This window comes from Cryptomeria japonica, chromosome 9 (genome assembly GCF_030272615.1).
Source record: "Cryptomeria japonica chromosome 9, Sugi_1.0, whole genome shotgun sequence".
NCBI lineage: Eukaryota > Viridiplantae > Streptophyta > Pinopsida > Cupressales > Cupressaceae > Cryptomeria > Cryptomeria japonica.
The window spans coordinates 548,344,870-548,358,730 of NC_081413.1; the positions used below are offsets into that span (position 1 = coordinate 548,344,870).

At 38.5% G+C, this 13,861-nt stretch overlaps 1 protein-coding gene across 1 annotated transcript; it reads left to right on the plus strand.

The window, feature by feature from the left end:
- Positions 1 to 9,491: 9,491 nt before the first annotated feature.
- LOC131061033 (uncharacterized) lies at positions 9,492 to 11,815 on the plus strand. The gene is made up of 3 exons (XM_057994540.1): positions 9,492 to 9,581; positions 10,924 to 10,986; positions 11,501 to 11,815. The coding sequence occupies exons 1-3, from the start codon at positions 9,492 to 9,494 to the stop codon at positions 11,813 to 11,815; spliced, it is 468 nt and encodes a 155-aa protein (XP_057850523.1).
- The last annotated feature ends 2,046 nt before the right edge of the window (positions 11,816 to 13,861 follow it).

Here is a 13,861-nt window from a genome sequence, read left to right on the forward strand (position 1 = left end):
TCATTGGAACCATCAAGAGAATGATCAAGCGGTAAGGATCTTGCTTGGAAACCATCAGTAGAACCAACAAAGTGCTACTACAGAATAGCAGCCGACTGCTGCAGAACAAGAGGGGGTTGTTGTAGAGGAGCGATATCAAGAGCAGAAATAGTAGGTGTAGAGTGGAGTTGCAAGTCAGAGGTGATAGGAGTTGAATCCACCATGGAGGGAGAAGACAAAACAGTGGAATTGTCTGCAACATCAACAGCAGTAAGAGGCAACTCAACCTTTCGAGAGGAGCAATTTGAATTAGGATCAACAACATGAATGGTCAAACGATCAACGATAGCATCCTTCCACCAAGTAGCAACACCTTTGTGGCATGAAATAGAGCAATTTGAAGCAAGATGACCTATAGAGAAACATTTCTGATAGCGAAATGGGAGGCTCTCAAAATCCAGCGGTTGCGTCCAAGGTCAATCCCCAACCATGAGAACCACATCTCTCAAGAGAGGCAAGGAAATGTCAATATCAACTAAGATGTGGGAAAAGGTAGTGCAGTCCATTGAAGACATAGCATCATCAACCTTTAAGAAACGGTCAATAGAGTTACCGATAGCCTCATAGCAAGAATGCTCCCAAAAATGAAGAGGGAGATTTAGAAGGCAAACCCAAACTGACCACACATTGAGCAATTTAGTGAGAGGGTTAAAAGAAGTTATCCAAGGCTTAATAGAGAGGGAGTGCACCCCCCAAGCCCACATTGCCCAAAACCAAATCCCAATCAGCTGAAGATGTAAAAGACGCAATGAAAAAGCCTTTAGCACAAGGAAAAAGCTCAATATTATGAGCCACCAAAGGCCTCCAAGAGTCACATACCCAACGGTGGAGGTCCATTAGTGAAGGCCAAAGCGCAAAGAATCTGCACACTAAAGCACATCTTTGGTAGAACCTAATGTTGTCCACCACATCCTATCAACAAACCACCACAAAGGAGGATTTGGCATAGAGAAGAGGACGGCCCGCCTTGGAGGGTTGGGCAACAAATTTGGCCACATGAGTAAAGCTATGCCTGCCAGCAAAAGAAGGTCTGGACGGATCCTTAACACCCACAGCATCAGTAAGAACTTGCTGAGAAGCAGCACTCATAGAGTAGCACCAGCAACAGAATCTTCATTTGCAACAGAGGCAACGACATTAGATGGAGCAACCACAGCTCCAGTACCCACATCATTACCGACACCTGCAGCACCAGGACACAAAGCATCCTGACCGCCTTGCACAGAACCCATGAGTGGGGGAGCACCCGAATCATCCACAGCCTGAGGAGCCACAACGTCGGAAAAGTGACACAGGGTATCCACCTCCCTCACAGCAAACCAAGGCGTAGGGGCCACTGGCACAGCAAAGGAAGAGGGCGCAACGGTCGACTGGCGTTGGGCGGGAGGAGCAGACGGTTGCACATTTACCAATTTAGAATATAAGATAATCAAGAAAGGGAGTGCTTTATCCACCTCAACCAAAAAAACCAAATCTAGCAAACAAGCTTTATTTATAATTGAGCAATAAGTTGGTAGAGAAACTTAGTGATGCCCATTAACACCTAATATTTAAATGGCAATCTAGGATGTTTAATCCATACCAAAACCTTATTGATGCATTTTTTTCTCGAAATCAAAGCTCGATAACCATTTTTACGAAATCAACTAAATTTGTTAGAAACACATGGACCCTCTTGAGGGTGTATACATGATCTTCACGATTCATGAAAGAGGAAAAAAAGAAAAAAGAAAAAAAAAAATCCATTATCACTATTGAGATCTCAAATTGGTCGTAAGTTTCCATTTTCTTGTAGCACACTTTTAAACACATCAATATTTGGCCTAGCTCCAATAAAGTTACCAACAAGCGAATTCCACAACTTGGAAGTTGTCCTACCAACAATAGAACCAAGGACTCAAAGTAGAAGATCCTTGCCGACCACAATCAAAGCCAAAGGCTAAGCAAGAGTGGAGATGTCCAAACCTTTGACCACATCAATCCAATACTTCACCTACATATCAAGAACATCAGCCCCTTAATCATATGCCACCATAGAAACTAAGCAAAACACTCTTAATGTCCAAGGCATGAGCAACAATAATGACATCACCCTACAAAGAAGCCACCTCAAGACAATACTTATTTTCCTTCAACTAAGAAAACACCCCCATAGACAAGGTTCAAAGAAGCACCAAAAAGAGGAACATCGGCACCATAGGTCATATGCAAGTAAGAGATATAGAAAGATATGGCACCTAAAACAATGTGAGAACCAAACAAACCAACAACTAGCAACTAATCCCTACCAACAACACCCAAGAACCATGACCAATAACAACCAACCCAAAATTTGTAACAAAAAGAGCCTTTCTTCATAGCAAAACCCACATTCAAACCCACTAGCAAAGGTTTGGATCTTACAATATGTGCTCCAAAGAATTTGTGATAGGCCTCAAAACAAACATGAATGAGCCACTCCTCATCTTCCTCATTCCAAGAGTTCTTTATATTCATTCTTAAACTCTTGCTTTTCAAATCCATCATCATCTTCATTTCATCTTCCACATACAAGTAAATAATTATAAATTAGTTAAATCTATTTCATATCACTAATCAATTATTTTTATTGTTCTTTCTTAGATTCTCAGGAATGATTAAGACATCACTAATATTACATTTATTAGTGAATATTAACAAATTGGTAGATAAATAATTATCAAATTTTAATTTTTTCCCACACTCGTATCATTAAAATCCTTTTAATACAACTAATTTGTATTCACATAAAAGTGAGTAGATAATATCTTCATTTGCAATCTACCCATCCCACAACTGAAACGCTAAAATATGATATCTGTTGTTTTCCCTCATGTAAATCATTAATTATCATTGAGTTTGTCTTGATTATATTCTTTAATAAAATTGTATAGGGCCAACATATAGAAGACAGACTTAGAGTTCGGTCAAAATTAGCTATTTTAGCTACACCTAGACAATAAAATACTACACTACCAATGACACATGGTTTCCTCTTGTCAGTAGCTAGGTGCTTTGGTGTAATAAATTAATACTAATCTATTCTTCACTAAGAGGTTGATCATTAAGATGATGTGTTAATTAAAAAAAAATTAAAGATTTGATATATTTCCAATTTGTTTAATGAATTATAAAATAAAATAAAAATTATATAATTTTTTTTTATCAATTTATTTATTTCCTTGAAGATAGATCATAGAATATGATATAAGACGTTGATGCAAAAAAACCTATACACATTTTTCTACAAAAAAATTATCAAAAATTTAATGTTACAAGAAATTGGATCTCAGTTTTTTTCCTCTATTATCCAATACAAAACAAAGTGTACATTTGGTTTCGAAGATAATTTTACTTACAAACTATCTTTTAGTAATTAAGTTATCCCAAAAGGTTTTTTAACACCATCACATTTTTCTACAAAAAAATTATCAAAAATTTAATGTTACAAGAAATTGGATCTCAGTTTTTTTCCTCTATTATCCAATACAAAACAAAGTGTACATTTGGTTTCGAAGATAATTTTAGTTACAAACTATCTTTTAGTAATTAAGTTATCCCAAAAGGTTTTTTAACACCGTCTTCCTTGTTTAAAAGTAGAATAGCAATCAAGCAGTGAATTAATGAAAGCATATATCATTTTCTATTTGTTTGCCCGTGCTCCGGCGAAAAAGAGAGCTGTGGAGAAGAATATGGTGAATAATTATCTGGTTAACGTGATGTGTACCCTCTTCACCAGATTCAACAAATAGAGGCTAACAATGCATGGCGCATGCAGAACCTACAACCCAGAAAAATAGCCCTGTAAAGTGTTCATAAACTATGGAGGGTTACTCAAATTCCAAGAAATACATTTACCGTTTTCAGTGCTTCGATTGTACAGAAACACTATTAGCAATAAGCGAAAAAACTGAATGGGGTAAATCCAAATCAGTAATTTAGGCTGAATGAGACCTTAAAACTAACTACATAAGCCACTCTAATCTATTCCTCGTAAGGAATGGGTATCTGAAGCCCAACGCTTGCAGCTGATTTTTTCAGTGTAGCTTTTAGTTCTCCTTCCCTATTTACAGCAATGTTGTAAGAGAATAGTAGATCCTGCAGAGATCATCAAAGTTCAACACTTGCTAAGAAAACTTATATCAAGGAAAATCCAAATCATACGCTTCAGGATTGTTTCTCTTATCAAACACATAAGAAAATATTAAACCAATGTAAGTAATTATCACCTTATGATGATGAACGCTGTTAAGGAGAAACACATAATTCTGTGCAAGCTTTAACTTTTGTTGAACTAAGGAAGCATCCACAAGACCTTTATTCTTTCTGAACTCTCCCACGATGTAATCTCGAAAATGTGTTTTGCTTCCATCACTCCCGATATGTGTGCGCATTGTCCTCAAAAGATTCCTATAAATTTTTATTGCCTCCATTCAAAAAGACTTCAATAATATCGGTGAGATCTCATCCCTGCACATGAGGCATTGGAACACAGTAAAAAGCCCCATCCTTCACTGCTCACTAAACTAAAACAGGGTTATCCCTGTTATTCCTTCAATAAAATATCTTTGAATTGCACAGACTACCTTTATTCTCAACAAATAAATTTAATTTGTAAAAAGAAAATATACAATTGTGCAGCAACCCAGCGAACAAATTCTACAAACACACCCCCATAAAATATTAACTGATATTAACATCAGTGAAAGGACTACATTGAATCAAATCACTCGCCTGCATATACAACAGCATCAATAACCAACTAGCGGATAGGAAGAGTGTTGGACAATTAATTGTCTGCAAGTGGAATTTATGAAGATGGTGATTGCTGTAAACGTTGGAAAATACAGTGATCAAGGCAAACTTTCCAGAGTGTATACTTGTCAAGATTTCAGTAATATGGTGACTCTGACTTGTCTTTGTTCTGCGGCATGCCCACCTTGCTTATTTCTTAAATTCTGTCCATAGATACTCTTTAATTCTAACACTAAGCAGAAGCTTACAAAAGCACTACAAATTTTCCAATGCATTGAAATAGGATTATGGATTAGGCATAGTTGGCTAAAATATTTTCACATATCTGTGTCTCGACTTCACATGGTAACTTGTTATCATTAAGCTTGTTATCAGCACATGAATAAAATTAATGTTTTCTTACCAAATTAGTTGCATTACTAATTATTCGTATTGTCGGCTTGGATAATGTTATTCACTTTTTGGACATGCATAGTTGGGTCTGACATTTCTCAGAGGGAAAAAGGACATACACCTGCAAGCTATAAAAACAGTGACCAATCTCTAAATAAAAAACAACAAAATTGAACATAATATAGAGAAACTCCTTGGTGTGTTGGGTCCTCAGCCTGTATTTACCTATTATTCTCTTTCTCATAAGTAGATTTCCAAGACACAATTGACAATCCACTTTATGTTGTTTTCTCTACATGTGAAAATTTACTGCATTTAGAAAAAAAATTCTGGGCACCACAATGAGGAACTCTCAGCAGCGCTTTACGGGTTTCCATGGCTTCCGATCTTCTGTATGGGCTACTCCTCATTCTTCTGGGCTTCAAGCGCCAAATCTTCATCGGCCTGTTGATTTAGAGTTCTCTGCGAATGAAGGCTGTTCCTATCGACTCGCTCCATATTTCGCAGAAACTTGAAGGCACCTCTTTTAAATCAAAGGTCTGAGAAGAACCTTGCTCCTTGGGCGAACAAGGTGGCTACTGGAGTAAATAAAATTCCTCTTCAGTATCCCCGCAATTCCTCGCACTACAGTTGCCCCTCCGAAACAAATGGGGTCTCTACATTTGGAAAGGGCGTTCGCTTCAGTGATCATTGGGAGAAAGCAGAGTACCCGGGCTCCTCTTCCTCAGCAAAGATTGGCCATCCATCTTCTTCTATTGACAGTCTTTAAAAAAAACTCTTTTCAACATTTTTAATGGGAATCAAGGCCTCGGTGGTCTTAGAATGATTGGTAAGAACTCTTCATCTCTTTCATGTGGCAGAGAATCTTCTAAAAACCCCATCAATAGATTCAATGGGAATCAAGGCCTGGGAGGTTTCAGAAAGAATAGTAAGAAGGTGGGTTGGAAGGATCATCCCTCCCCATTGGCATCTGATTCTGGCGCCATTTCAGCCATTGTAGATCGGAAGAAGAAAGGCCCTGGCAGTAAGCTTTTTGTTCTGCCTTCGACAGCTATGAACCCAAATATAGAGTGCCTAAAGGAGAATGCCCTCCTTACCACATGGTGTGGTATAGGGGGTGAATGCCAAGACATTATAGAATGATGGCTCCGTTTGTTTCCTGGTATGGTCTCGGTTCGTCCCTTGCAAAATGACTATTTGCTTATAGAATGCATAGACTCCACTCTTAGGGACACAATCTTGCATGGGAGTCCTCTGTTTTATCAAGGGTCGACCTTTCAATTTTTTGAATGGAAACCCGGCTTTGATCCTAGGAATCATAGAATTAAAAAATCCCCGGTCTGGTTATCCCTTGTTGGGCTTCCTTTGGAATTTTGGTGTGCTGAGGCGCTTATTAAGATTGGAGTTGCGCTTGGTTACCTATTGGGCATTGAAGAGGATTTCTTGAATGGGATTAAAGGGGATGTTGCCAACATTTATGTTGAAATAGACCTTGAGTTAGGATTTTATGGAGAACTGGACATTGTCTCTGAGGTAGGCAGATGGAAGCAGAAAGTTAAAAGGTTAATTGAAGCAATTCCGGGCAAATGCATTCTCAGAAATCAGCTTTTAAATGGAAATTCTATACAAGGTTCTAGAGGTTCGGTTCTTCAGGAAGCAGATCATTCTCGCCAAATAGCTATGCCAAAAAACCTCCATCAAGAGCAGGCTGCTCCAGTTGGCTCCCCCTCTCCTAACCTGGTTGGAGTGAACCAGATTCATTCTGCTTCAGTTTTAGAAGGCCCTCATTCTCAGGATCTTAATAAGGAGAATCAGGACCCAGTCGGTATTACTTTTGATGGCTCCCTCCAATTGGAGCCTATTGAAGAAATCCAGGAAGCTGTTGGGTCTCAATCCCCTATTGGTCCATCTCTTATCCCCATAGTTAAAACTAAAGGATAGAGATGTTTCTAGGAAACCTTATGGCTCAGGTAAGATCCCCCTCTTAAACAGGGGAGCATTCAATGTCTTTATTTCTAGACCCAAGAAAGCCTCTAAAAAAAGGAACTGAGTTAGAAGGTTGCAGGTGGGGGAGAATTCTTCCCTGACAATTTCTTCCAAGGATAAGGATGTAGCTTTATCAAATCTCCTTTCAAAAGCAGAGGCTCTAAAGGTAGATATCATTCAAGAGATGGAGGCAGTTAATGATCCTTCTACTTATGGTCTGGTGGCTTCAAAGGAAATGCCTATTTCAAAACCAAATAAGTCGCACAATGCTCTGAGCGTATCCTCCTTGTGTGTTTCCCCTCTGAAGAGAAATGCCATTAACCTCTCTTCAGAATCTCCAATTCCCCTATTGGATTCTCCTCATATGCACGCTTTCTGCCTCAATGCAAATCTAGAATCAAATACTCAAAATCTTCTTGAAGATTATTTGAATGAAGATGAAGTCCCAGATCAAGTGATGGAGACCCCTCTCGCAGCCTTGTACTCAAAAATTAAAGAAACGAGAAAACTAGGTATCAAACAATTGATTGATGGCAAAACAATGCCCGAGTATGGTTTTCTCTCTCCTAAAAGAGGCAGGACGTCCTTCACAGAGAACCTTCTCAAGGAAGGTGATTCAATGGGTCAAGCAAAAATTACTGATTTATGGAAAGTAGGGAAGGGATCCCCCCTTCTTGAGCAGCAATGAAAATAATGGTGTGGAATGTTAGGGGTCTAAACGCCCCTAACAAGAGCCTTTTGGTCAAAAGAAGAGCCCTTTTAATCAATGCTGAAATCTTAATGTTACAGGAAACAAAATTCGATTGTCTCCAAGCAGAATCCTTGGGGGCAGAGGTTGGACACCATTTCACGGCTAGTCAGCACGTGGCAGTTTCTGCAGAAGGCGCATCAGGGGGGTTTTTTGATTATTTGGAAACAGTCAAATGTTCACATTGAGGGAGTTGCCTCTAATAGAAATTGGTTGTTGGTGAGAGTCCTCCATCTGCACTCTAATGTTTCTTTCCTGTTGCTTAATGTTTATGGGCCAGCATCTCCTACTCTCAGACATGCTCTTTGGTCAGACCTGGATTGAGTGCTATCCCTTATTCAAGATCATTCCCTTATCATCGGAGGGGACTTTAATGCTATCAGGTGCTCTAAGGATAAAAGGGGTGGCATCACTAGACTTGGTAGTTCTCAACATGACTTTAATAATTGGATTGATAGAAATGGTCTCTTTGAGATAGAATCTGGTGATAATGTCTTCACTTGGAACAATAGAAGAAGTGGCTTCAGTAATATAGCAGATAAAATTGATAGATTTTTTTGGTTGGGGGATCTTTCCTCCTTCCCCTTTACCCTTGACTGCTCTCTCCTTCCTTGCTCAGGTTCGGATCATTTTCCACTTCTTTCTCTACAAGGTGCCCCAAGTCTCTCTAAACCGCCTTTCAGATTTGAAAATATGTGGATGAAGGATGCTGGTTTCCTATCTCTCATCAGCAAATGGTGGAAAGAAGTAAGTTTTGAAGGTTCCAAGCTTTTTGCTTTTGTGTCCAAGTTAAAATATGTCAAAAGACAATTGCTAGAATGGAATACATTGCATTTTAAGAATATCTTTGTTGTTAAAAAGAATCTTGAAGATCAATTGGAGGTTTTGAATGACAAAGTCATTAAGGAGGGTATGTCTTAGGACCTTTTTCTAGAAGAAAAGCAATTGTTGGTAGATTATGAGGACATTTTATCTAAAGAGGAAATTTTTTGGAAGCAAAAATCCAGAGAAAATTGGCTTCAGGTAGGTGATAGGAATACAACAAAATTTCACAATGTCACTCGAATCCGAAGAGGCATAAACAGAATTTCAAGGCTGGATATTCAGGGTAAAGGTTCCATTGATGATGCTGTAGGTATAAGAAATGAGATTGTCAGTTTTTATTTCAACCTGCTTGATAATGAAGAAGGCTCACACCTTTTAGAACAAAGGAAGATGTTATAGTTCATCCCTAATGTGATCTCCGAGGATCATAATAGAAAACTCAATCAAAGATTTTCCTTGGAAGAAGTGACTATAGCTCTAAATCAACTCCCCCCCCCGACAAAGCTTCACGACCGGATGGCTTTCCAACAGGTTTTTTCAAGAAATGCTGGGAGATCCTTGGACCGGACTTAGTGGAGGCCTTAGAATATGCAAGGAAATCGGGTAACCTCTTAAAGGAGATTAACAATACCTTTATAGTTCTTATTCCAAAGAAAGAAAAAGCTTCCAGATGGACTTCAGGCCAATCTCCCTTTGCAATTCCATTTACAAAATCCTTTCTAAGGTGATGACGAATAGGTTGAAACCTCTTATGAATTCCATCATCTCAGAGGAGCAGAGGACGGGCTTTGTCCCTGGCTGTTCAATTCTGGATGGGGTTTGTGATGTCCCCAAATTGAACCTCATAAAATACTGTTAATATTAAGAAAGCTGCTTGTATTATCTTTATAATAAATTGATGCAACCAAAATCAAATAGCTTGATAAGAATGATGAAGAATATTAAATGATGAACATGAAGTGGTTAGAGCAACTACATAAGACATAAGGTGCGGTGATTAGTATTGTAGCCAGCTTCAGACATCGTAAGAAGAGCAGTGAGTTACATAATAGATGCAGCGATTTCATATACAAAATAAATAAATGAAAAACTATTTGATTACGAATGCAAAATATACGGTGCTGTGATTAAGACAAGAATACAAGTGACACGATTAGTGTAATTGGAAGATGAAGCGCTCATTACTCATAATGCAACGTGAGAAATATTTTCACGATCTCTTACCTCTCAGCTACAGTTGGAATAGAAATCATCGCTACATTAAAGGGTGCTGGAACAGGCTTTGCATCAGTGCCAATCCAAGCCAAAAATAAGTAGTTACAGGTCTGTGGCAAATACGCTTGATAAGTACGCTAAAATTGGAATCATAGACATTCTGAGTCATTCCTGCCTTCATTCTATTAATCCGATTATGATCACCCTCCATTATTATTAGCATAGGACAGATTGCTTGCAATAAGGGGTAATGATATCATGAAGTCACGATCAGCAAATGCCACCACCATGTATGAAAGATAATTAGCATCGGCAAATGCCACCACCATGTATGATGGATAATTAGTATCGCTTAACGAACTAGTGGTCAGTAATTAGTTACTCAATGAACGGTGATTAAGGCAGACGATACCTTTGTATGAGCGGTATGCATAATGGACCAATCTGTATAATTCATAGAGACACGATTAAAGTAGCAAGATCGCTATTACTAATCATATTTATATTTGATTGCAATTAAGGTATAAGTGATTAGGAAAGGTGTGATTTGTCAATGCTGATGTCTAATCACCGATTAGTCATCCACAAAAAGGGGTGCGAATTATACTCACTAGATCACAATTATATGGGTGTGATTAGTGATAAGAAGAAGTGATTAAACACTGCAAGAGCCGTGAAGAGTGGCGACAAATGAGGGGAGACAACTCCTCACTCCAATGGGTGTAACCTTTCAATTAAAGGATATATATATAGTAGATCAATTCTATTTACGGAGGGGGGATATACAGAGATATAAAAAGACTTGGGATTGGATCAGATCAGAACTATTATTAACTTACAGGCAGTAGCATCTTTGTTCTTGGTGGTATGCGTGGGATGTGCTTAATATATAATATTTGTTATGGAGGATTTAATAGTAATATTTAAGGATAATACTAATACAGTCTATATTTCGTAAGGCACTCAGACTTAACTCCACATACAGTGGCAGACCAGATCTGACGCAGGTCAGACCTGTCTGCCACTACAGCTACTAGGTAGAATAATAATTAGTCTTTTAGTAAATGGTAATGATGGAATATAATTTGATTTATATATATATACACAAGGGTTGATCAGTTAAATAATATTTTATAAAGAACTACTTTGCCGTAAAAACAGTGTAATACTATCTGGGAATATATATATATAGTAATTTAAATGAACAAGAAGATGTGAGATTATAAATCTGATTGAATTATCAATTCAATATCAAGAAGAAGATTATGTTAACACTGATTGAATTCAGGTTAAGATGGTTTTTGTCTCCTAATCAATGTTGTTTAAGTCATAAGTATGTTGAGATGGAGTAATTATGGTTAAAATAGGTCTAAACCTAGTAGGGGACATTCCAGGGTTATTGTGGCTCAGGAGGCAATTCACACTCTTCAAAACACGAAAAGACCAGGTATGATAGTGAAATTGGACATCTCCAAAGCTTATGATAATGTGGACTGGTGTTTTTTGTGTAAAGTTATGCAGGCATTTGGATTCAGTAGACAATGGATTAATTGGATTTATGAATGCTTATCAACACCAAGATTTGCTATTCTTGTCAATGGTAAACCGGAAGGTTTTTTCTCATCCTCAAAGGGCATTCGTCAAGGAGATCCAATTTCCCCTTTCCTCTTTATTATTATGGCAGAAGCATTGGGAAGAGCTATAAAGTCAAGGCATGCCAGCAAGTTTTTGGAAGGAATCAAGATAACTACCAACTTTGTTGCCACGTACCAGCAATTCGCTGATAACAACCTTCTACTTGGCACAGAAAGATCTAAGGAAGCAGCCCAGTTTTAGGAACTTTTGGTGTCTTATGGCAAGGCATCATGTCAAGTTATTAACAGGGAAAAATCAGAAATATATTTCTTTTCAACCCCAGCATCTGTGGAAAATAGGATCTTAAAAATTTTCAACTGCAAAAAGGGAACTCTCCCTTGCACTTATTTGGGGATCCCAATAGATAGGGGTTGAGGTGTTCCAAACTGTGGGATCCCATTAAGCTAAAACTAGATATGAAAGTTAATTCATGGAAAGGGAAGTGGCTTTCCTGGACGGGTAGATTGATTATGCTCCAAGCAGTTATTTCTGCCCTCCCCATCTACCTTTTGTCCCTACTAGCCCTCTCTGCGGGTTTGATTTCCTTCATCATTCAAAAGATGAGAAACTTTTTTTGGCAAAATTTAGATGAAAGGCATAAAATTGCTCTCATTGCTTGGGATAAAATTTGTACTCCCAAATCTTCAGGGGATTTGGGAGTACATAACCTTCAGTTTCAGAATAAGGCCTTGGGCGCCAAATTAGTCTGAAAGATGCTTATAGATCCAACTGTGAGATGGGTAAGAATGATGCTCACCAAATACATATTTCCAGGTGATCCCATCAATTTTCTGAGAGCATCTTGTCATCCAAAAGGGTCGCGGACCTGGAATTTTACCTTCAATTGCAGACATCTAATAGCAGATTATGTTTCTTAGGATGTCCGAGATGGTTCCTCTTGTCTTTTCTAGGAGGACTCTTGGGGGGGACTACTAAGTATAGATAGTTTAATTTCCGTTCCAACAACAAGAGAATGGTTAAGACATCGAGGATTGCATATCAAGGACTATGTTGAATTTTCAAGAGATAATTCCTTTCTAGGTTGGAGCTGGAAAAAATTGGAAGGTCTCCCTCTTCCCTTAAATGAGTTAAACCAGCTCTCAGGCTTAATCAAGGATAAGCTATTGATCTTTAGAAATGGATTTGATTCTTTGATCTGGTCCCCTGCAAAATCAGGCCCCAATATACAGCTAAGGTAGGATATAATGTCCTCGCTAATCAAGGGGATTCTAAGGATCAAGGTATGCCCCTAAAGCTTTTTTGGAACAGCAGAATTATCCCCAAGGCTGGCATTTTTGCATGGCTGGCAGTTAAGAAAAAGATTCTTAAGGCAAAAAGATTCAGGAAGATGGGCTTTGAGGGACCTTCAAGGTGTGTTTTTTGCAAAGCTCAAGAGGAATTTGTAGACCATCTTCTTCTAAATTGCCCTTTCTCTGCAAAATGTTGGAGGTGGCTATGTGCCAAACTTGGTTGGATTACTGCCCTCCCAAATGACATTGTTTCCCTTTTCATAAGTTGGCCAATCAAGTCGAAAGATGGAATTCTAAGCTCTCTGTGGGAAATCGCTCCCTCTTCTCTAGTATGGGAGGTTTGTGTTGACGTGTATTTTGTACACAGCCTAACACAGAATAAAATACCTAAAGGTACCTTATCCTCTCTTGAGTAAAGCCTCTGATTGCTGAAGATATCGCGAAAAAGGATCAATCAGGATGACTCCAAGGTTCTTGTATGTAGGGTCTCTACGTGTGGATAAGCTCTCTGTGGTATGATGTGATTTGCTGGAATCACAAGGGGACTTACACCTGATGCCTGAACTTCTGATTTGCTTTGAATATTGCTGGAACACAGGATCTTACTAGCTTTGACTTGAAAAAAAAAAGGAAAAAGACGAGGGCGAGGAAAGGATCTAATCTTAACACTAAGAATGTAAGAGCAATGAATGATCTTTGATGAAACTCTAACTAAGTCTTGTTTTGACATCCCAGGACCATCTCCACAAGGCTAGTGCGATCTTCGAAGGAAAGCTTTATGATGTTCAAATCATCACTGCAGGCATAGACACCATCAGGATGATGCATATCAATGAAGAAGCGACAATTGAAGTTAAGCTTAAGCTGAATGATTCCAGTTGACTACGCAAGGCAAGTTTGCAATCAACAAACTGCTAGTAGTATGGATGTACGAATTTCACCATCAATCAAACACATTTCTTCCACTCATCTAATAACATAAAATCAAACATGAGAA